The sequence below is a fragment of the Camelus bactrianus genome, chromosome 6, assembly GCF_048773025.1.
Source record: "Camelus bactrianus isolate YW-2024 breed Bactrian camel chromosome 6, ASM4877302v1, whole genome shotgun sequence".
Taxonomy (NCBI): Eukaryota; Metazoa; Chordata; class Mammalia; order Artiodactyla; family Camelidae; genus Camelus; species Camelus bactrianus.
Window position 1 is genome coordinate 7811431 of NC_133544.1, and position 25898 is coordinate 7837328.

At 33.6% G+C, this 25898-nt stretch overlaps 1 protein-coding gene across 5 annotated transcripts in view; it reads right to left on the minus strand.

Annotated features, from left to right (window-relative positions):
• Positions 1–748: 748 nt before the first annotated feature.
• Positions 749–25898, minus strand: part of PAPOLA (poly(A) polymerase alpha) — a 53431-nt gene continuing 28281 nt past the window's right edge. For 2 of the 5 annotated variants that reach the window (XM_074365066.1, XM_074365065.1), the window contains exons 13-23: positions 23003–23056; positions 22351–22470; positions 20974–21083; positions 17581–17702; positions 13548–13690; positions 11076–11176; positions 10644–10864; positions 8747–8770; positions 6887–6949; positions 5003–5077; positions 749–2936 (exon numbers count right to left, since the gene is read on the minus strand). In XM_074365066.1, coding sequence (XP_074221167.1) covers positions 2841–2936; positions 5003–5077; positions 6887–6949; positions 8747–8770; positions 10644–10864; positions 11076–11176; positions 13548–13690; positions 17581–17702; positions 20974–21083; positions 22351–22470; positions 23003–23056 — 1129 coding nt within the window. In that variant the 3' untranslated portion in view covers positions 749–2840. The remainder of the gene's footprint in view (positions 2937–5002; positions 5078–6886; positions 6950–8746; positions 8771–10643; positions 10865–11075; positions 11177–13547; positions 13691–17580; positions 17703–20973; positions 21084–22350; positions 22471–23002; positions 23057–25898) is intronic. The other 3 variants (XM_010968761.3, XM_010968763.3, XM_045505762.2) reach the window with 3 other exon arrangements.

Sequence of the window (25898 nt, forward strand, 5' to 3'; positions counted from 1 at the left end):
ATCTTCCCGTGTACTGAATAGTCCCAAAAGTTAAATTTTATTTTAATAGAAAGTCATTCCACATTGCAGTCATGTATTTTTATATAAAGGTTTTAGTATTTGGAATTTCATACACACAACTGCATGTTCCTTGAAATATTGGCTTTTCTATAAGGAGGCCCCCCTACCACTCAAAGCATTTAAGATGACCATACTCAAAAGTTGGCCATCACATACAAAGCAAGTCATTCCTAACCCGAGTTAAGAGTGCCATGTTGACCATTTGAGGGTTTAAGCATAATCTCATATGAGTTTAGTAGAATGAGAAACACAGGATCCTAAATTCACTGAAAATCAACAGTGCCACCTGCTGACATCAGAGGTAAAGCAACAACTGCTTTAAAAACCTTGAGCTTCGAAAAGGAAGCACATGAGCGGTACACTCTACACGCCTGGAATAAATGCAAAAAAAAGATACAGTGTCTGTATACACAGAATACAGTGGATGGTGGAGAGCTGCAAAGTTAATTATTGGGTACTATATTCACATTTAACTCCCTAGTGATCAAATTATATAAAAAAACAAATACCTGATTATGTGAAATATCAATTGCTGCTAATGGCATAAATTCACCAGAAACAGATCTTTTCTAAATGTAAACAAAATAAATCCTTTTGCAAATCTTCACTTAGAGCTTACTACAACTTACAAGTAGAAATATTATCACTGAAAAACAATAAATAGTCAGTCAAAGAAACCAGCCAACTGTGGGATTGTGCTGTTTTTTTTTTTATTGTGTTTTCAATGGAGAAATACATCATCTGTTTACAAAATAGCTCTTGAAAAATACAAGGAGTACAGATACTATAAAACAAAGCAAACTCCAGTCATGAGACACTACGTACATCATGCGAAAGCAACAGTCTGACCTCCAGGTTATGAAAACTAGAATTAAAAAGTCACTACACAGGAAAGGTCCAAGTTTCCAGCTTGGCAAAACTTGGGTGCAGTTACATGAAACGTTTAATAAACTGAATTCTTTTTCCCCGATGTGTAAACAAAATGACAAGACTAAATCTGTGCCTGGCAATTTCAATCTAACTCTGAAGCTACACAAAACACACAGACACCTTGTACACTTCACCTGTTAGTCTGACCATCTTTTCTTCTTAGGTGGCGGGAGGAGGGCAAGGTGACTGTGCGGAGCAAAGGTGTGGGAAGCAGAAACAGTGTGAACTAGACATTCTAAAGTATGGTGAAAAGAAAGCTTCAATTAATGCATGGCCTAAGGGGAAAAGACTACACTCCAACTTTGGAAAATTAATTTAGAAGAATAGGAGAAGACTTTAAGTAACTGCAGTTTAACATGAAAAATGCACGTGTGACAGAAGGGAGCACAATGGAGGATTCATAAAACATGCTCATCAGGAAAATCTGTTAGGTCTGCTTTGTCCAGATTAAGAAAGAATAACTAAGTATATCAACATCTGGCATCCCTCGTATTTGGTAAAGATGAATGCTCTGCTGCTTAATTATGAGGAATTATTTTCTTTAAAGAAAGGAGTTCTTAGTCTATTGACAGATAAAACAAAACGAAAAAGGAGTAGAGAGCTAACTAGATGTCAAGTGCTTGCTAGAAATGATTTTAAAATGTTACTACATGTAAAATTTACTGACAAATTTTGGTCAATCATTTAAAAATAAAAATTAGTTTAAAATTCTTGGACAAAATGCCTTTTCACCCACATGTTTAAAATTGAAAATCAACTTTACTATAGACAGGAGTTCTGTGGAGTGTACAAAATTCCTCATATTTAGAGATCAAATGGCCATCCAAGATAGATATCATGTTTCACAGGCATTATTTTAGTCACCCTACAGTTTCAGCCATGGGACCAAAATTTAGTGTTCTGTGCCATGTGGCCACAGGGTCACTGGTTTCACACCATGGCTTACGAAAATACTGGCATTTTGTTTCTTGTGAAGTAAGTCCTACCTTATGCATACAAGCAAAAAGGGGAAAAGAAAAATAAGGGGGAGGGAGCAAAAAGCTTTGTTTATTTCAAAGACAACAGATTGAAGGCAAAAGAATATGGAGCTTTAATAAGCTCAAAGAAAAATATTCGCTGGCTGATCGCTGATTTGTATGCACTCTAAACAATTCTATAAATAAAACCAATATATCATTTCTTAATCATGACCCCATCAAAACAAAGTATTCCTAATTATTCTTTCAATGTCAAATATATACCCTAGAGTTGACATTTCATTTTTAAGGGTTACAGCTACCTCACAGGGACTGAGCTATGAGCTAGGTGTACTCTCATCCTTTCTCGGAAGTGTAACAGCACACCGCCGCACAACGGCATCCAATTTGAAGACTAATGGTAAAGGAAATTCTTCAGGAAAAAAAGAAAATCCATCAAGCTGAAAATCTAAAATTAGTTCTACTTTCTAATAAAAAAAATACATAAAAGTGCATCATCAGAATAAGGAATTCTTATGCCAGTTTGTATTGCAAATTTTCCAAACAATGCATCAAACATAAACCCAGTCCAGATGTCAATTATGGATACAAATATAGCTTGAGGTTTTGTTTTTTGTTTTTTTTTTTAAAGGCAGTAATTTTTTGAAATAGGTAATGCAACTGTTGCTAACACAATAATAATAGTACTCTTGGCTTCACATACTAACCTGGACTTCCGATCAAGTGCTGATTAGCCCAGTAAGGGAGGTCACAGAAAAAACCTAAATCCGTTTTCAGTCATGTCTAGTCTTGTACCCTCCATTCTCCGTTTTTAGCATTTGAAGACAACAGGTTGAGTTGGCAGATATTGTTTATGGACCCCTGAGGTTGTTTTTACCGATTCAATCTCAGTTTTATTGAATTCTTGATAACAGGAATAGGATTTGCAGGGAGAGCAGGGATATCAGAAAGGTCTGTACTGGATGTTTTCTGAGAACAAAAGCAAAAAACACAACATTGTTCAAAGTACTGTAACTTAACAATGAGATTTACTTTCCACTGCTTTACTTCCTAAGAAATAGACAGCACCTTATCATACGTGTTAAAAGTTTAATGAAAAAAGACTAAAAGTGTTGTCAAAAATGGAGTGCAAATAAACATGACTATTACTATGAAATTGTTCTAATACCTGTAGAAATTTTCAAATAAGTAGGAATATTTTAGCGACATACAAAAACTAAGTCATTTCAAATATAGCTTTAGTAAACAAACCCCTCAATCACCTATCATATACTGATTAATGACTAAGTTCACGTTAAGCTATATTTACTTGTAGTAACACTAACAGCTGAAATATTAACCGGCACTAGAGCACCCCCTTGTGGGAGAATACGTAAAGTCCACCTTATATACAGGAGCAGCAGTAACAGTTAATGGTAAACAATTATTTTCTGACCCTGTAAATTAAAAATTAAATCGACACAACTGAGTAGTAATTTGATTATTCAAAGTTTAGGGAGGTTTTATAATGTAAAAATGATTAAATTACAAAGACTTCTTTAACATTCAAAAACAGAGAGATGAAATTTTTAAGTGTTTTATTACGGAAAATTCCAAACATACACAAAAGTATGAAGAGCATTATGTAATGAATCCCCATGTACTCATTACCCAGCTTCATCAACTGCTGAATCAAAGCCAATCTACCGTCCTCCCACCTTTACTCAGATTATTCTGAAGCAAATCCCAGAGATCTATCATTTCATCTGTAAATATTTCAAGTTTATCTCAAAACAATAACAATTTGTTACATAGACACAATATTATAATCAACTCCCCAGAAATAAATATGCCCCTTATAAACCACCAAATAAGGAATGTGTTCTTAAAAAATCAACATAATCATTCTTTTTACATAATTGGGTGATTTTTCTCTCAGTGGCTCTAGGGATCTTTCCATTAGAAAGTTCTAATTCCTTACAAAAATATCTAAAAGGCAAACACCCATGGGTACTAATCACTATAGGAATGAACTGAACAAGACTATGAAAATAGTTCCCGAGATTGATGCGGCAAACCAAAAGACATGTCGTGTAATCACAATCACAGGACAGTTTAATTCTGATAAACAAGTTTGTTCATGTATCAGTATTAAGCACAACACTTCCTAATGTTGTTGTAGTTACTCCTCTCCATAAAACTTTTATTAGATAAAGGTTATGAAAACAAAGACACCTCAGAAAGTAATCATATTTATATCATAAGGGACTATGAAGGTTAACAGCCAGCAAAAACACACTGTAAAATTATCACATTCAAATAACGGAAACACAAAGCAGCAAAATATCACTGTACCAGTTGCCTTGTAACAGCTGTTATCTCAGTTATCTTGTAGGGGTTAATCAGTTTAATGTCTACTTAAAGAAAATACTTCCTTTGTGTCAGAGTTTGACCTAGACTTTGGAGTATATTTAACTTGAAAGGATTCAAGAAGAAAACAATTATTTCACAGACAAAATGAAGGTTCACAAATCAATGAATAGAGTCCAGATGCCTAGTGTATGCGACGGACTGTCACAAGTAGACTTTCCAGGACAATGAAAAAATAACTTTAAAGAGCTATGGATTACACTAAATTAATAACTGACAATCAGGAGTGAAAAGTGAGGCAGAAACATATTTTAAAAATAAAAGGATAAATCTCACCAAAAAAAAAAAACCACCTCAAGAAGATGGTTTTCGGTTCTAATTTTTCAGTCTCTGACCTATAAATAAAACCACTAAGTGAACACTGCATATTATGCAGTGAGGATTTAAATGATCTGCAATATCAAAAAAGATATAAGGGAATGAGTTCGCATCTCCAAAGCACAAAAGAACAGTTCCACCATATCCAGTACTCTACCTTTAAGTACAAAAAATACATCTGTACACTAACAATTACTTTCACAAAGATAATTTTAATAAATTTCAGTATATGCTCACTTTAATTCATTAATCATAACACTAATCTTAACAACATTTATAAAACTCGCCTTGCTTTTTGCACTTAGTACCTGAGAGGCCAACAGAGAAGCCGCTGTCTGAATGGTTTCTGATTGAGTTGTACTTGTCTCTGTATCAAGTTGTTCCTGTGAGACAAAGAGGATGGGGGAGGAAAGAGGCTTAAAAAAGGATAAAGGAACATAACTGGGTTCGGTGACTAATAAAAAAGACAAATTGGAAGACAGGAGGGATCAAGAGAAAGATGTGACTACATTACAAAATCATCTACCATCAAAGGATTAATTATCCACAAAAAAACCCTTGTTGTAGGTTATTTCACCATCTCAGATACATATAAATTTCTGTTTGCCTACTTAAATATTATAAGGCATGGTCATAAAATATCTCGACTTTCCAACCAACTTGGACATTTTAAGTAAACAGTAATTAAAGACATGCACATGCATATTATGAAATGTTGCCCAGACAATAATTAACAGAATATAAACCCAAGCTCTTAGCCATGTAGAACAAATAAAACCTACTCAATATTATTAAATAAAATTACCCAGAAGCACAAAAACTGCTCCTATGCCTTTAATTAAACGTAGAAAATGTCTCTAAAACGTTCTTCCTTCCTTTTGGTTTCTCTTTCTCTCCTCAAAACCCAGAAAATACAAGACGCACCATGTCATTCCACTGCTCTGAACTTTTTTGAAGCAGTGCACACACAAAAATACATATATACAAAGTGAAAAGAAATACACAAACATTTGCATTTCTATAAAACAACATATACAACAATAAAACAATGAAATACGAAATTTCTCCTATGAAACTGAAAACAGTGAACAGTGTCTAAGGGGTAAGAAGTGCAGTCTCTCTGAAGCATGACCTAGCAATAATACATGTCAAGTTTTAGAAGCATCTCTTTGTCTCAATAATTCCTCTTTCATTCATTTATCCTAAGACAATAAACATAAGTGGATGGCAGGTATTTAGCTGTAGTCAATACTACAGTAGGCAAGGGCGAGTTCCTTTTTTAACAGAAACAATTGCTAACAATAGGGAACTGGTTGAAAAAAATATGGTAACAGTTTTAAGGTAGCATTCTTTGTAGCTATTAATAATTTCTTGGTTTACAGAGTGAATAAAGATTTGAAAGCAAAAGGCACTGGTATGTATGCACACACAAAATCTGTAAGACACCAAAGGAATACTTGCTAAAATATGAATCATGGAAGTCTAGATAATTTGGGGGAAGGAGAAAGATTTCCATTTTTTTCCTACAATAAGGAGAAAAAAGTTATAAGCCTTTGGTACATTTCAATTCTGGGGGAAAAATGATGTTCATAGTCTAGTACTTTGGCTAAACCAGTCTTTCCCATCTCATTTACCTTGTTTCAAGCCCCTTGCACCCCAGGTTCCAGCCAGAACTGTCTGCCAAAAAACTGGTTCTCTAAACAGACCACATGCTCACCCCAACAGTGAGATGACGTGCTCATCTTTTACTACCAAAAATCCTATGTACTCTGTAAGGACTGCCTCAAATACTATGTCTTCTTTTTATGAAGCCTTTCATTATTTCTGCAGTCAGAAATAACATCTTACTCCTCTTGCCTCTCACCACCCCCATCCTCCTCAATTACTTTGATAATGTAATTAATCACTCTACCCCTTATCTTCTCTACTTATATACAGAACATCTCACTCATCACTCTATTCCATTTAGTGCCCACCAGATAAGCCCACATCTAGAAGGACCTCATACACTTGAGGAATTCAATTTCAGCATTTTAAATTAACATTAAAGGGGGACAAACACTTCTTTAAAAACAATACTGAAAACAACCTAAAACCTATAGAACTGTATACAGCACAATATTCTAAAGACACTTCTATCATATCTTCTGTACTCTTAACCATGTACGTATTCCAAGGCTAAATTAGTATACCTTTGTTTCTGTTTTATCATGTCCACTCAAAGCAAGACAGTTAGCATCTTCGCTTGTTTCATCCTGTTTTTAAAAAAAAAAGCTTTATTCTCGAAGATGAAAATTTAGATTACTTGCCAATCAATGCTTTAATTTATAAAAAATGTTAAAGTATAAAATAATTAACCTGTAAGACCAAGTATGCCCTTAAAATAGATTACTGGTTCACTTGTTTAAAAAAAAGTTTTCATGTTAACAAACTTGGCTTCAGTTTCCACCAAAATTTTAAAAAGAATATGAGGAAAACTGTTGTTGATCATCACCACGTATATTCCCAAAACCACTAAGTTCATAAAATATTTTTTGTAAGAAAGAGTTTAAAAACAAGAGTTCCGTGATCAAGTAATTTAGGGACTTGGAACACTATCACTCCCTTTCTGGGACAGTCACACACACATTAGCACATAAAAGGTTCTGAGAAGTTACAGAAAGAATCTCTAACTTTCCCAAACTTAACCAGAGAATCCTCCTGGCTTGTAAGTCTTATTAACATCCTGAAGAATAGGAGATCTGAAAAATGCTCTCCTCGGGTCTTATTTTTTTTTTTAATTCATTATAATTCTATTCAAAACAAACAACTCATTTTTGGTAAAGAGGGGAAATGGGAAACCAAAAATGGCTGTACTTTCCCATTCCTACAGAGATCTGCAGTAAACATCACTTTCTTAAGAAAAACAATTCTGACACTAATTCCTCTGTTCTATTTATTAAGCAGAACTAAAACTTAATTTTACATGTGGCTTTAAAACAAGACATAGAAAACACAGGTTAACTTATAAAGTAGAAAAGGTTTAAACCAATGTCAACCAATTCCCATAAGGACTTTCTTTGTATTCTGTAAACATACAAACTTAAAAACTAGTAACTTAAATCACACTGGGCAAATTTCAGTACTGACTGGATAAGTGACACTATGGAATTATTGTTAATATCAGTAAATATATATATATGTATATATTTATCACCCATCACACAAATATACATGGTGATAATACACTGTAGGTGTGCTTTTGAGGTATTTATGGTTGAAATGACATGCCTGGGACTTGCTTCTTAACAATGGGAAGGGAGTAGGTTTCTAGATGAAACAAGACTGGCCTTGAGTTGCTAACTGTTAAAGCTAAGTGATTCAAACATAACTTGTTCATTACAATTTTGTGCATATGTTTGAAATTTTCCATGTCTTAAAGAAATACACACACATATATACATATACATATAGCATCATTTAGCCATATAATCCAGGTGATAGAGAAAACTTTATTTTTATTTTACATTTCTACCATATATATGCATTTGAGAAGCTATATTATATGATAAAAATCAAGCAAAACTAAACTACCTGGCAATACCTAAAACTGTCCTATCTACATACATGTTAGTAGTACGACCAGTTTTTCTTTCTGATTTACTAACATTTCTAATACCAAATAGTCAGTGAAAGTAAAAGACGCAGTAGGAGTCCTACAAAATCAGGATATTTGTAACAATCTCCTTCAACTTAAGCACCATGAGATCTAGGCCTGGGTTTGAATCCTGGCTTTATAAATGAGAAAGCTATTAAACCTCAAGTTCCTCTTCTGAGGATGAGGAAATTAATTAGTCTAGGAGATAACCTAAAATCCTAAGATCCCTTCCACGTCTTAAAATTTTATTTTTGTCAGTCAACTCCTTGGAGCTGCCATAAGCAAAATCCAAACTGTAACAAAATACACAGAACAAAAAATTATAATGAAAAGGAGGAGACGGTGATGAACCTGTATTTTAAAAGATACTTAAGAAACATCCATCAACTGCTACAGAAGGATCTTATATACTTACAGATTTGAACAAATAAAAGGTTATCTAAAAAAAAAAAAAAATCAATGACACAATCAGGGACATTTGAGCAATGACTAAATATCTGGTATTAATGAACTGTTGATTTTTCTAGGTGGGTTTATTTTGTTTATATTTTCTTCTTTGTAATTATTATCTTTTAGAGATATAATTTAAAAAATACTTATGAAATGATGACTGAAATCTGTGTTTTGCATCTTAATAATCCAAGCATAGGGAAAGTGGAAAGGGCTGAAAGAATTAAGGGTACAGGGACTGGCTGAATTCACTATACCTGAAGCTATATGATGGGTACATGGGAGTATGAAATGATTCTCTTTACTAAGTTTGCATACATTTTAAATTTTCTGTACTGAGTTAAAAATTCTATATTCCTATTGCCTCTCTAAACTAGACATGAAACATGACTGTTTTCTAACAAGGTTAAGTGCAAACGAAATTACAAGCATTGTGCTGATAAACATTTTGGAGCTCTCAGAGGTTCATTAAGGAATTAAGCCATTAACATTAAAGAAACAGAATGATAGATATCTAGAGTTATGGTTACATATACCTTATTAAGGCAAAAGAAATGTGAATTCTGAAAAGCTGACAATTCCAAATATCAATCAACAGAAAGCGGAATTACACTAAAACTACATTCTTAGGTTGTGCACAACACAACTATGCAGCACTGGGGCTTTTAATAAAAGATCCCTAGGCCTAACTTCTGGACAGTCCGATTCAGTGTGTCTGGGGGAGGCCCCAAAAGCTATATTAAAAAACAAAACAAAACAAAAACACAAAAACCTGAAAAAGTAATTCTATTATATAACCAAGGTTGAAAATCACTGCCTTAAAGAGGTAATTACAGACACAGATGTGCTTTCAGAATACATGGTGCTAAGATATACTGTACGCATTTTTCATTCTCACAGCATCATCAGTGACAAAAATCAACAAATTATTCATATTCAATTAACGGTGACTGCTTCCCAAAAAATCTAAAACAAAAGGATTCAGAGTAAGCCAGGGAATAACACTTACAGAGACAAGCTTTCACCATTAAAGATCAAAACACTATGTAAGATACTTAGAATTTTGCCCCGATTCTAAAGAAACTATAGTGCAATGAGTAAGTTTCCAAATAACAAATCAGGAGCCAAAAATCACAACAAAACTGGTGTTTTGGGGCTGTCATCTCTGGGACAATGGTGAATGTCTCATTAATAGGAAATACCATGAGTGACTCCAGGGACCAATAAAACTGTGTTTAAGGCTTAAGACAAACATCAAAACCAATGTACACTTTTAATGGTTTTCCTAAAACTATCTGAGACTTTGACAAAGTAAATGAGCCACTATAAAAAGTGGAAGTATTGCGAGAAAATTTACTGAAGGGTTGGAGGAAATAATGATTCAAGGTACCAAAACTAATCTGACTTTGCAACTTACGGTCAGTCATTCAGTAAGAATTCCCTGAGAAACCTCTTGTATTCATTGACCTTGTAATATCAAGTACAGTGCAGAAACTGCAAACTCTACTTGGATCACAGAAGCCACAGCGATATGTGTATCAAAGGGGCTCCTGATATGTGTATCAATACATATGAAAGATATAGTTATGAGAGTGATAAATTAAGATGACATGTAAGTCCATGCTAAACTGTGTTACAGACTAGACATGCTATAGAAGTTTAAACAAGAAACACAGCTTTATGAAAGAGGTAGTTACTGAAAAGAGTAGAAAAAGGGTGAAGAGAAACTATGGCACTAAAGTACTACCTAAAAATTATCTTAAAAGCTTTCCTCCTTGCTGCTTCTCAATTAGGGCTCACAAAGGTCTTCCACTGGATTTTAAAATAAGCAAGGTGGTTTCCCAAGGCTAATATATAGATACCTCTTCTGTTCTGGTCTTCTTGGGACTCTCTTCTTTATGAGGTGAGGATGTCCTCTTGACTCCTACTATAGGGTTAGGGATCTTTGCTGCTGCGTTTCCTGAAGGTCTTGGTGCTGGGTTTACCAGACGTGTCGAAGAAACAACTCTGGAGACCGTAGGCTTTGGTGGTGGTGAAATGGCTGGCTGTGTGGCAGTCTGAGGAATGCTTTCACTCGCTGTACCTAAGTGGTAAGTATGTAAATACGTGACAGTTAACTCATATCAGTATCAAGTTACAAGTAACGCTTTTTGATTTTATGCGTAAGCTTACAGGCAAATAATAAAATGGTGTTAAAAACAATTCAAACTACTTAACTAAAAAAGCCATCTTTCAAAATGAAGGCTAAAACCAAATGTAACATTAAGGATTCTCAAGCCTGTCGAACTCCTTACCCCCTGAGCTTTCACTGGAATTTACTTGTGGCGCAGAGACTTCAGTAGCCTGTATGTTGGTCACAGATGCTGCTGTTACAGCTGGAGCAGGACTGTTTCTGCTAAAAATGAAAAAAAAGGAAAAAAACTGTAATGTGAAAAAAGTAAATACAGAAGTATAAAATGCATTAAAAAATTTATTATGTACAGAAATTATTTTTCTAAAGTAAATGATTCTTCAATTTTACTTCTCATATGTGTGTACACATCAGTAATGACTTTGACACAATACAATCAGCAAAGCACAAAGACATTCTAAAGCAGTGCTAGCCAACAGGACCTTCTATAACTATGCCCCATATCTACACTTCCCAGTATGTAGCCATTAAGATGTAGCTACTTTGCACTTGTAATATGCTGGTGGGATACAGAATGTTTAATTTCACTTAATAGTAATTAAATTTAAACCACCACATGTGGCTAGTGACTACCACACTAGACAGAACAGCTAAAAATCTGTCCTCATCTGGTTTGGGGTAATGGACTTAAATGATTTGATGTAGAAGAAAATACTATCAAAAGCTAAAAACATGAAAATGGTCTGAGAAACAGAAATAAGTTTCTGCATACAAAACCTAATGGATCACGAAGCCCTAAAAGCCCATCCAGTGGCCCACATAAACAACAGAAAGTCTCAAAACCACTCCCCTCCTTCAATGTTCTGGATCCCACACACTCCTGTCGTTTCAGGAAACTCAAAATGCCCCTCCTTTACTAAATCTCCTCTCTCTGCAACTTTTCTGTCTCAAATAAATCCTATACATTAGAATTTAAATAATCTCATTTTTATTATCTCCTAAAAGAAAAGAGTGAGTCCTCGGTGGTTTTTCTCTTTCAGCTATAGCTTATACTTTTCAACTGTTGAATGACGATGCCATAACAAGTTGGACAAAACTAGAAAACTTAGATTTTTGGTGCTTACATGGCATTCGCAAGCAACCACAAAGCAGTCAGCTTATTAAAGCTTTCAAGCTCACTGCTACATGGAAGTAAATGAGGTCAACAGAGTGGGTGATGCCACACCTCTAAGAATACAAAGATGGGATAAAGGACTAAGGAGAGAGCCCGAAAGGGCACAAATATCTAATGATTAAACAGAAAAGAACTGGTCAGAGAACAACTACAGATGCAGGAGAAACCTGAAATAGCTAAGTGGTTAGTATAAAATAAATACTCAATATTTGTTAAGCAGATACACAATCATAAACTTAAAAATCCAGAAGGCTAATTTACAGAATTTATTTAATAGTAAATACTTCAAGAAGCTAATATTAAACTTCTGAAATTACTTGGTATGCGCACCTATTTTTACATACATGTGCACAAACTCAAAGTACTTTTATACAAGCTCCAGAATTCTTATTAAAATCTCTAATTCTTCATTCTTTTTGAATGAAGAAAGATGAAACCATTAACAAAAATCTGGAAGTAAATGCTGTACAAATGGAGAACTGTTTTAAAACTCCAAGATTCAGGGACCATGCTGATGCCTAAAGTCTTCAGGTTTTGCATGACTGTGAGCTAAAAACACATCACACATTCAGAGTCCGAGAGACCAAAACTAAACCCATCATCTACTGCCCTTTGGCATTTTCTATTTCATACTAATCCACAGATTCATTCCACCTGCATCTGTGCAACTGGTTATACTTGAACAATCCAAATTTTAAGTGTTTTTTTCCAAAAAGTAAAATATAACATGTATTCATTAAAGTGTTCAAGGTTTAAGTATCAACTCATTAATTAATGAAGCAATCAGTATAACCATCACAATCTGAAACATTAGCAGCACCACCAGAATCTACAATAAACAGTTCCCTTTGTGTATCCATTAAACAAAAAAACTGCAATGATACACTATAGACTTATAAAAGTTAAACATAAATAGCGCTTTTTGTGTTCTAATTTTTGCCACCAGAACTGTATTTTTCCTTCAAAATAAAAATGTTTAGCTGCTTTAAATGTTTTTAAAAAGACACTTAATTCTTCAAAAGAAATTTCATCTAAAACCAGCCCACATAAATCTTCACTTTCCTCAGGAGATCTCTGATTTTCATAGATACTTCCCCCCGCTACACAGGGTAATAAACATCTTCAGGACAGAAAGGTGCTTTGTCCCTCCTGTCTGGTTCTCCTTAGCACAGCATACGGTTCACCGTAGGCAGCAGGTGTTTCAACACATGAAACTGGAAGGGGCTTTGGCGCTAGAAACATTCATTCACATCTAGACATTCTGTCCAAAAATGGAAGACAAGTATGACACAGTAGGACTAAAATAAAAATACTCTCCTCAAAACTAAGAGTTAAACTGCTATTTTCTAAAAATTTAAAGATGAAATAAAAACAATAAACAAATACCTTTAACAATAACAAAAGACTGTATCTACTACATTTAAACAGCCACTCCACTTCCTTTTTTCCCTTTTTCCTTACCCCTGAGAGCTGCCAGAACTGTTCAATGGACTGGTCTTCATAGCACTAGTAGGTGAAGGCACAGACATGCTGTTATCACTGTCCATAGAGAAATCGAGGCTGCTGTCATTCAGAGGTGTCAACCTGACGCCTTCTGTTGAATGCTGCAATTAAAAAAAAACCAAATATATATTTGTTTTACCTGGATCTTTCAAACATGAACATCTTTTACTTCACTAATGAATAATTTCTACTAAAAAGGGCAAATCAGTAAATTTATGATAACCAAAATGTCGTGTTGACCAGGAAAGGCAAAGATTTGGGACACAGATACTTCCTGACTTCTAAGGGTCTTCAACTTAACTACAGTTCTTCAGTGATGAAAAAGGGAAGAAAAAAATGCTACATTAAATGTACACACTGAATGTAAGACAAACTGCAAATTAAAAGCACTTTCATATGAGAATACATGTATCTTAAATCAGAGGACTATAATTACATACACACACATACATATACATATGTATTACGAAAAACATCAACAATGAAATTAGAAGTAATTTTTTGTTTATAGATTTTAAATTATTATACAATGAAGGTAAAAAATACACAGCTTCAAAAAATATATCAAATAGGTACAATTCAGTGCAACTCCTAGTTGTTTGTATTAGCCTCTCTCAAAAACAAGAGATTTCCAGTGCTCTCTCTGCAACTTACGATTTAGCATGGTATATTTAACAGCATAAATTATCCCGTTAAAATAAAAACAAATAATTTTCTGAAAACTAGACTTATAATCACATTTAAATCCTAATGTTGGTCCTGTTTCATAAAAACCAAAGCACTCAAAAATAGTTACTTAGGTGCAAGCAAAACCAAAATAAAGCTAAAAAAACTAAATGGTGCTATGGGACAAAAGTTGATTTCCAAAGTGATAAAGTTTCCATTTCTGCAATGAACGCTATTATAACATCAAACTGATTTTTTCAGCCTTTTTTTTTTCAGAATACTTTAGTTTCAGTGTTCACTTACCTACAGAAACATTTTAATGTAAATAATTTGCATTGTTAACAAAATCCCACACCCAATATGTCTGTGTGCATCTGCTTGTTCTCCAGTTCCCCAAATGACCTCATCTTTGATTAAGTCCTACACAGACACTACTTGTATACATAAATCAGTACTGATCAAGTGGGGAAGGTGAGATCTGGCAGAAGGGAGAGGAGAGAAAGTAATCCGTTTTGCCTATGAAGTCAGTTGTGAAAACAAAAATTTTCCAATATTGTAAAATAAGCTTCTTTCCTATGCAAAAATGCTACCGATCTCACTCTCTACCAGAAAAGGATCTGTTCAGTAAGTAAATTAAACTCATTTCTACAGTTACCTGCCTGACCAGGTGATCAAATACCTGAGAGATAACCAGCCACTGCTGGGGATGATCTGTGATGAAGGTTTTAACTGATTGCCCTGAATATAAAACCATTAACCTGCTTTGCCTCTGTGTCTATATCAAGTATGGCACAAGAGACTTCAATGCCAAGAAATCATAGATATTCTATCAAAACTTTCTAATAAAAGATAAATGAAAACAGAACATACTACAGAGAGAAATAAACACATTTTTCTGCATTCAGACCTAGGTCCAATTCACATCTCACAATACCTGACCTTGGGTAAGTTTGTGAATCGCTCTTTCTTCTGTAACAGAGACAATACCTACTGGTTGCTGTATCATTAAATACAGAATACATGTATTTTTATTTACAAATTGCAGTTAATAAAAGGAAGCTATTACTAAGAGTCCAAAGAAAAGAATCATGGATCTAGATTTCTAGACACTTGTTTTCTTGTAAAAACAAGAAAGTGCTATTTTACTAGTGGAAACTTGGAAATAATTTAAATCATGTCAAATAGAGGACAGACTTAATCATACTGTAGCTGTACAAAGAAACACTAAGCAGTCATTTAATATTTGTAATACATTCGGATAGTCAGAATATAGAAAGCACTCAAAAAAGGAGGTCACAAAATGATAGGTATCATCAAAAACCTTTTAAAAAGAAGTAACTGTGGTTACATATGTGCACCAAGCAGTCTGTATAGAAATAAACTAAAACGTTTAGACCAGCAATTACTGGGTGATGAGATTATAGTTAAACTTCATTTGATACACATAATTTTTGGACTAATCAATAAATTTCTGATCACTAATAATTCTTCTTATAATCTAGAAGATTATATCTAGATAGATACTACCTTAAGCAATCAAATAAAAATCAGATTTACTTGATGTTGTTTACTAGTTGTTCCAAATATCAATACTGCCATGTAAACACAAATTTTAAAAGGTAACCTGAATCAAAGGTTCTGGAAAATCTAATTATCTCATTCATAAATAACTTTCTATTTTACTGAAACAGCTAAGTATTAAAGAACATAATCTATTTGCTTTCACTTCTAAAATCACATGAAACTGTTTATATATTTATATGTTATAAACACATCAGAAGACAAATATTTGACTTGACACTTTGGTTTAAAAATAAAATTAATGGTAAATTTTATGTTAAGTATATTTTATGACAAAAAATAGTTAGATTGCTCAAGAAAAGAACAGCACATTTTTGCCAGTTTCCGGAAGATTTGATAACTCAGAAACCATCAGTTGAGAAGGGAGTAATTAACAAGTTAATCTGTATGAAGGCTTTAATGTAATACATTTTTTAATGAAATGTGCTTTCAAAATTGCATTTTACACACAACCCACCCCAAAACACCAAGTACCCTACCCCCAGGTTATGACTAATGATAATGGTGATAATAAAAACAAATATGAGCATTTTGTATGTGCCAGTCACTAGTCTGAACTACCTTTTACAGGTAATGACTCATTTCATCCTCACAAAATACATAATGAGGTAGGTAAAAATATTTCCTATTTTTAAAAACAAGGTAAATCAAGAACATGGTATTTGTAATATTATTTGCCAAACTCTCAAAGCTAGGAGGCAGAGGGATCTGAACTTGAACCAAGGAGTCTACTGTAAAATTCCTGCCTTTGATTTAGATACTGTTATATAATATACTCAATGTTTTTAACATATATTATATATATATACACACACACACACACATAAATACATACACATACTCTATGTTTTAAGAAACAAAACATTAAAAAGTTGATGCTCTCTCTGTTAATTTCGTTCCTCTCTTCCCAATCTCAGCTTCAGATACCCAACCATTATCCAGAAGGCGGTGGTTCTCATCCTCTAACACACACTTTCATTTCATATTCTATCTTTAAAAATAAATTGTTTCACATTTTTTAAACTTGTAAAGTTTATATAAAAGTACCAATTGGTACATATTCATCTGTACTTTTAAACTCAACATATTAACGTGTATCTCTAGCTCACTTATTTTCACTGCTATATTCCATTATAAGAATAAGCCACTTCTGAAATCACTTAAAGTAAAAATGAAATTGTTATTTCTGCACTAAAATTCCAGTAAGTCCAAATAAGGAAAAAGACAGCTAATATAGTAAGTTATCCAACAGGAAGCACTAACACCAGAACAACACATTACAAAACAGTAAGTCTGCTTACCACTGTCAGTGATCTTTATACTCAATAATTTATAGTTTTTAAATAATATACATGTATAATTCCTATGCAAATAAAATCTTTTTCATTAAAAAAGTCACAATTTCCTGGATCCACATATTACCTAATTCTGCGTACTTTTTAAAGGAAAGGAAATTAGACACTGATGTGAGATATTAAAGGGTACGAGTAAGAGACTTCAAAAAGAGGGTATAAATATATATAAAATAAGGATAAGGAGCATTGCCACTAATCTGAGCTCTGAAGGAAGCATGTGCAAGAAACCTGATTAGGAGCAAGGTTTCACCTAGTGGAATTTCTTCTCAAAATGCTGTGATCTATTTCAAATATGACTTATTAACTGAGCCTAAATTCTGAAGTGCTGACAGGCTGGATACATAAAACATTATGTTAGTAATGCTTTTGTAAGTACTTTCTAAATTTACCTTTTTCTTTTTCTGAAGCACATGATTAGGTAGTAGTTGATGGAGTTGCTTTCTTTTTACATGCATTGCAGCAATTTTCATGTCCACCTCAAACATCTTGCTGTTTATTGCTTGCCTATAAACTACACAATTAGGAAATTGTTACAAGAAACAGAAACATTTTAATAAAGGCAGTTAAACTCACCCAGAAGCTAAAGTAGAAATCTATTTTCCATCAATACTACCTATCTGTAAACTTAAAACGTCAAAATCTCTCTCTAATCTGACATATTTCTTTGCCTAAGCAAACTCTAGTACAGTAAGTGCCTTTTAACACAAGGTATACATAATGAATAAAAGCACAGAGTATATTAATTCTTCCAGTGTAGTAACTTTTAAAGCAATAAAAGAGTAACTCCTTAAGAAATGGCGGAATTGGAGAAAAGGGCTTTCTTAAACCCATACTCATTTATGCTACCAGTATAATTTAAAATTCTACCCCAAGTATGTAATAAATGCAGCAAAACAAAACAATGCCTGAAATACCTTTTCAAGGATCTGCAAGATAAAATTTTAAGACAAGTAATACCATATTTTCTATTATAGAAATAACTTACATAACAGAGATCACAGGAATAACAGGAAAAAAAAGATCAAAACACATTCAAATAATTTAGTTCCAGAGGGTCCCAAAATGGGAAAAATCATTCACTCAGTCATGTAAGTATTGGGCACCTATAATGTATCACAGGTTCAGTGGGATATAGCTGAAAATAGAGACCAAAAGAACTTCAGGGTCCACATTCTAGTGGGGAAAATATAACAAACAGACAGAAAGTAAAATGTATTTCGTATCCAATCAGTGACAAGTGCTATGGAGAAAAAACTGAGTAGAGAAGAAGACAGGAATGTCAGCCTAGAAACTGAGATTACATCTGAGCGGAGACTCAGATGAAGTGAGGGAGCAAACTGAGAGCACCTGGTGGACCAGCATTCCAGGAGGAGCAAACATCGAGGACAAAAGGCCCTGAGCATGCCTAGGATGTCTGAGTAACACGCGGAGGAGGCAGAGGTCATGGGGAGGCGGCAAAGTAGGAATCCGTAATTCCTCATCTGCAATTCTAAAATCCCAAGAGCTCCAAAAATAGAAGTTTTTCCTAACTGATACCAAAACTCATGTGGCAACAAACCCTCATCTGAATGATCTGTGGCTATTTAATATCTCTACCTTTACTTAATATAAATACTGTACAGAAATGTTACTCTTTGACTATCAATTGTTGTCCTGGGCCCCACTGGGAACACTTCTTACTAACTTTATTACCATCTGGCCTCAAGACACATGGATAAAGGATTCTGAACTTATAACAGAAAATGAAGTCAGAGACATAATGAGAAGACTAGATCACAATAAAGGCTTGCAAACCACAGTAAGGATTTGGACTTTTATTCAGCGTGAGATGGGTAGCCATTAGATTTCAAGCAACTGAGACATGATGTGGCTAAATATCATGTTGGATGCTGACTGAGAAGAGCTAAAGGGGGACAAGGGCAGAACAGGAAGACTATAGCAGGAATCCGAAAGAGCAGTGCTAAGAGGTTTGGACTAGGGTAACAGCAATAGAAACAGCAATCAGTAGCAGTAATCTTAACATACTCAGAAAGTAGAGGCAAAAGGATTTTTTAATAGATTAATATCAAGTATGGAGAAAACAGGATTCAAGAAGACTGCAAGATTTCTAGCCTGAACAACTACAAGGACACAGCTGCCAATGCCTGAGATCAGAAAGATTTGAAGAGAAGCTGGAGGAGACTGAGGGTAAGCATTTGAGTTTTCAACATGTTAAATTCGTTTTATGAGAAAATCCCACAAAGCATTCCATTAAAATGTTTCAAGATACAGGACAACGAAGTATTTCCTTTCCAAAATACCTGGGAGTTCCTTTAAAATCTTGATAGTTCATTAGTACAATATCTGAAAAGCAGTTCAACTAGGTGCAATGTACAAAACAAGTATGTAGTCCAAGGGTCTCCAGGTGGTTTGTTAGTTTCAGTTGACATCAGTTGATGTCAGAATTTTTACTTTGGAAAAAACCACTTCTGTGGTCAGCAAGTGGAGTTATCACACTCCAAATCACACCCTTAAAATCATATGAGTGTTTTTGCTGTCATAACGATTAAGGGGTACTGCTTGATAGAGACACTATAAATATTCTTCATTGAGGACAGTTCTTCACAATGAAAAACCGTACCATGTCTTACTTACATTCCTAAAGCTGAAAAATCTACGTATCAATTATTCGAACAAAGAACTCAACTCAGTTTTACATAAAAGCAAGGTATTTTTAATACGAATTTTCTAGGTACGTAACCACCATGTACAGCAAGAGATCACCTTTCATTTTATTTGAAACTTTAATTTTTTATCATGTTACCAATGGCAATGCTACTGATGGTCTCAGAATCACAACAGATAACACCTAAATTAGTAGGAATTCATAGATATTCCACTTACAGTGATTCTACACATAGGCAGAATCACCTTCTTAAGTATGTCTTCTCGTCACTGTACCTGAGTATTTACGTACTGAAATATATATTTTTTCTTTTATTTCTCCTTTACATTTAGTTGATACTTTAAAAAATTGTATGAACTTTTGCCTCTTCTTGAAGGAGGTAAAAAACTTAATGTTACATCTGAATGTCCTTAGGGGAAGACTCCTTACTGGGGACAGGTGAGAGTGACAAACACTGAATTTTTTTTCTTTCCAAGGAGAGGAAAAGGAGAGATGTATGGAAGAAAAAAGAGTTAGTCCCTAAAGAAGATGCATTTTCATCACTCCCATCACATTCACCATTCAATTTAAAATTTGAATATCTATATACAGCCTTAGCTTGTCAACTGTAACCACCATTAGGTCTTCAGTTAAACCATACTACCTTGTATCTCAGGGTATAGGTCAATCTGAAATGTAGTTCTAATCATCCTATTCCCCACCCATGAATTAACACTTGAGTCTGTATCTGACCAGAAGATAAATTTCCTCATGTTACCAGAAGTTTAGTTTCATAAATTTTAAGATTCAAGATTATTGAAGCCATCGGACATAACTCACTCTTTTAAGACAATCAAATATTCAGGTGGTTTCTAATCTCATAAGTAACCATGGGCAAATTAAATTTAAAGTGGTTCAACCACTTAACTTCAGGTCTACCACAATAGAAAAAAAATCATTTATATATTAGACATCACTGAAACTAATAACTAATCCAAAAACATTAAGGTTACTTTGATGATCACTGTTCAATATTCTTAAGTAATTCTAACAGTTTTTGCAAACATCACTATTGGTATACACAGAGACAAATTCAAACATGCAAGTACATGTTTTGATTATCTAAGCAGAAATATACCTGTATCTGTGAAAGACTGAATATCATAGGTGAGATCAACACTGAGATTTTCAGAGTTTTCTGTTTTTTTAAACACTAACCCAATCACCCACATGGTGCGAAATTCTTCCCTGTAAAGTAAGAAGAGTATTACCATAGTTTATCAGGATTTCATGAAAATAGTTATCAATGTGGTTGACAAGCTGGAGTATATGGAAAAACAGAATACAAATATATAAGCAAACTAAACTTCTAAACCGAACTTCATCAAAACTCAAATTCCTCCCCCACACCTGTCCCCTTTATTTCTATTGCTATATAAATAGTCCCCTATATTCCTAGGACAAATACACTCTTCATTATCTATGTACTGGCAGCCAGTGTTCTTAATGATGATCCTAAGTACCAAAGGCACTGCAAACAAAGAGAAATTTTGTTCATACTAATGAAAGGAATGGTAGTTTAGAAAAATTTAAAACAAAAGAAAAATAGTCTAGGTATAAAAATTCAACTAGAACTTAATATACATTCCTTAAACTTTTAAAAATTGAAAAGGCCACATGAACAGCAATCTGACCACAGCATAACAAGAAAAATGGGTTGATACATCTACTGAATGGATCACAGTCTTTTAATAAGTAAGACTGCAGCAACAACAAAAAAATTATAAAAACCTCAAAGACAACTCTACATGAATCAGAGTAATAGCTATTCTATTACAGCATAATCTTAAATGATCCATTCTCCAGTATTTTCAATCTTCCTTTAATGCTGTTTTTTTTTTTTTAAAGTTTACTACTAAAACTCCCCTCACCCTCCAAATACAACAAAGAAGTGTAGGCAAAGTAGAATTTCATATAGGTAATAATACAGCAGCAATCAAATCAGAAACTGATCTATAAAAGACCCTTAAAAGAATGAAGTGAGGCAGCTTTTAACAACATTTTCTCAATGTTCCAGAATCTAACACAATTCAAATTTTTGCAAGGTCAATTAAAGAATGTTCTGTTTTTTTGAAAAATTAAGATAAAAGGCAAAGATTCATGTTTGGTATAGCAGCTATTCTGTAAACTACTCTATAAAAAGGGGGGGAAGGAATGTTAAGAAATGCTAAAGTGCAGCTCTACAAAATCTGAGCTCAAATTAGTTAACAGGCACCTCATTACCATACACCACTATCAGCAAAAACAATTTATTTCAGGGGTGATTTTTCTCAGAAAGCCATCTTTCTCTTCAATGTTTCCGATCAGGAAAAAATAAACCATAAACCTCCAATTGGTCTGAGCCATATACTATCAACAGGGTAGTGACTCAAGTTACTAGAAACTGTCTATAAAACTTTCATGGCCAAAACTGAAAAGGGGCGGGGAAACTGGACTGAGTTAGAGGACTGCTTACTTGTCAGGATTTTCTTTGGGTGCTGGAAATGACTGGGGATTCACATGCGCCAGTGTAATGAATTCATTCTTCTCCAAACTTCCAACCAGGATTCGAATTTTTGATTCCACCAAGCCCACCCTGAACAAATGTCATGTATTATTAATGAAAATTCTGGTAAATTCAGAAAGATAAAATGCACAAAATCAAGTATATCTGTGTAAAGCTGTAATATGAAGATCACAACTTAAACACACATGGGGGCAGTTCAACTGTCTAAATTTCCGCAGATAAAACTAAAGCCTTATGTTCTACCTCAAAAATGATGAAGCAAAAACTAGGGGAAGAAGAAAACCAACCCATATTTCAAACTAGGAAGGTCACAAAAGACATGCCCACAAATATTTTAAAGAAAAAAAAATCATTAAACTAGAAAAAAGTACGTTAAATATACAGTTAAGAAATGACACATGGCTCTCTATAAGGCAAACAAAAGAAAGTAGTATATGGATCTCCAAATTCCTATACTTTCATTACAAGCAGCAAAGCTCCATTTATGAACAAAACCAAATTGGATGTTTTAAGGACTTTCATCTCCTACTGTGTTCTGTGGCTATTTGATTCATTTTGAAGTTTTGTTTATTTTTTTGGTAAAGTCTAATCTTATACTCACCATTCTAGGCGTTGTTTTTCTGTTGGTGCACTTGCTAGAAGTACAATATAATGCCTTTGAAGATAAAGACAACATGCTATTTATTTCATTTAAGTGCTCTGTGCTGGATATTAATACCATAATGTAATAAGCTTCGTGACAGTTACAGATCAGCATCAATTTAGCAAGAGAGAACTGCAATCTCACTTCGCACATAAAATAATAAATGCTAAATTCCACAAGTTTCTAACTACTGGTGAGTTTAATTCTTCTAAAAAAGATGGTGACTTTATGAATAATTACCCAAAAAGCAGCTTAATTCAAGAACACTGAATAAACATCAACTGATAATTTGGTTCAATGATTCTGGTGGAGTGCTTTATCTATAAAGAGATATCTCACTAAAATATAATCTATTAAAGCAAAACCGTTTTAATGTAAATAAAAGCACCAAGGCTTTGGCCACAAAAATGGGATCACTAAATATACACACATTACATCAGTAACTTCAAAAATAGTATCAAATACATCATGCTTTTTAATTCAAATTAAAAGGTAGCAAAAATTAAACTGAATACTTAAGTTAGGCCCCGTGATTCTTTTCAATTAACAGTATGAATTTCTATAACAAAGAAGCAGACATCATTAATGCGAGAAAAACAAAGAAATCTGATTTCTATGTGGAATCCAATTCCACTCAAATTAGAGAAAAAGCAAGTTTTCATTTCAGAAAACACCATCATGACCAAGTATCAACTTTAAACCTGTTTAAAACAAACTATTTACAACTGAAGTATATTCATATAACTCAATTTCATAAGACTTAAAAAAAAAAGTTCAATCCAATAGACTTTTCTACAAAACCCATTTTAGAGGTGTTAGAAGCCAAACTTCTCACCAGAAACTTAACCTCAAAAAGCAAACTGACAGCATTATCTAGTCCAGATACTAGTTAAAGAGTGTGACTAAAAATTTTAAATTTACTTCAAGTACTTTTAACCTTAGATAACAGAGGTAATATACATAAATATGAAAACATGTAAACAGAGATATAAATATGCAGTCCAAATCGATACAGATCAACACTTCCTTGCTGTTACCAATTTAATTTGTTCAGCAATTATTTGGAGCAAACTAAATATACAGAACAAACACAGAAAGCCCAAATAAATATGTCAATAAAAGTCACATAAAAGCACTAAAAGCTCATGCATTTTATGCATTCAAAAACCCCTCATGTGGCCTTAAATGCTCTTAAATCAAACAAAATCCTAACAAGCTCAGTAACCTGATTTCCAGTTCCCTAGGAATTTGAAAATGGACATCAGATTTTTTTTAAAGGGGGTAGGGGATAGAGAAAGAACTCTCTGACAAAGGTTTAAAAACTTACAACAGGAGAAGACAAAGTATAGAAAGCAGGCATGCACACAAAAACTCAAAAAAAAAGCAAAGTTGCCTGGGTACACTTAACATAGGGACAAAACTCCCTCAAGTCTCTAAATCACTCTTACCACACTATTGAAATGGATACCCTTAATGACCACCTGAGTCTTGAACAAAAGCTTAAATGATATACAATGTTCTCTATTTACAGCAGAACATAAAATCTACTTGAGCATGATCTTGTTGGCAATTCAAAATTTTAAAGCTTGAAGCGCTTAATTTTGGTTCTTACTGAAATCCAGAGTAGATGAGAGGAATCTACTCTGCACGTAACTTATGCATAAAGGTGTCTGTTTAAATATAGCTCAAAGTGTTAAACAACAAATATTTATACTGAAGTTAAATGTCCTTTACTCAGGCACACTTAAGTAAGTATGAAGCGGAAGATATAAAATACAGTAATTAAGTTTAATAGAAATAACCTGCCATTAAGGATTTGCAAGACTCACCCAAGACACTGAAAACAAAATTCCAACTCAATTTGTTAAGTTTTCAAAACGAGAATTTGTATTCAATTCTTGTATGTGCACTGAAAATCTAACTCCTAGACAAAAATCCTTGCAATTCCATTTAGTAACTCATGTCCAGGAGTTACAGTTCACATATTTTTGAAGTTTTTAAAAAATTTTAAGGTTAAATTATTCTATACACACATACTCTTTAAAATTATAAATTATCCATCTTATTCCTGATTTTGCCTTTTCCCCTAAAACTCTAATGAAATGGAACATCTGAAATAAATATTCATATTTCCTATGTCAATAATGATTTATTTTATTGGTTACTTACGTCAGCTTGAATATCTTAAAAGGTAAAACATGAAAAATATTTTCTTAGAACTATACAATTTCGCAAGACAATGTTATTCCTTTTTTCACAAGGAACACTAATACCTTCTGAAAAATGGTTTGTGTGCTCTCTTAGACAAATGAAATTTCTTTCTTGGTTCCCTCCCTTCTAAGAATGGCAGGCAGGTATGTTACACAGGACGTAAAATCCTATACATACCAAATACAGTATTTAACCAACTTTGACTCAAGGGAAAACTAAGGATTTCAATTCAGTTGTACGGCTAATCTTTGGGCTAATTCATACAATATGTTTAAAGAAAACTTCAAGTCTGAGAATATATCTAAGTCTAATTACAGCAATCACTAATTCTTTAAGAGGAAATTTTTTGGAGAAAAGTAAGAAATAGAAGTAGAATTTGGTACAGTTAAAATTAGCCCATTGTTGCCAAGTTTTTAAGTCTTTTTTTCCCAGGACTCACAGCTTAAAATTAAATTTTCCTGATATAATTTCATCTATTTGTTACTATATCCTCATACTTTTAACTATGTTTAAATAAGGTTATCTTTAATAACCTAAAATAATTTTGATTGTTTCAAAATAATCCAATAAAGACAGTAATCTATAAATCTTCTAATCAGTCACCAGAAGACTTTATAGGTACTATTTGGCATAGATTGAAAGA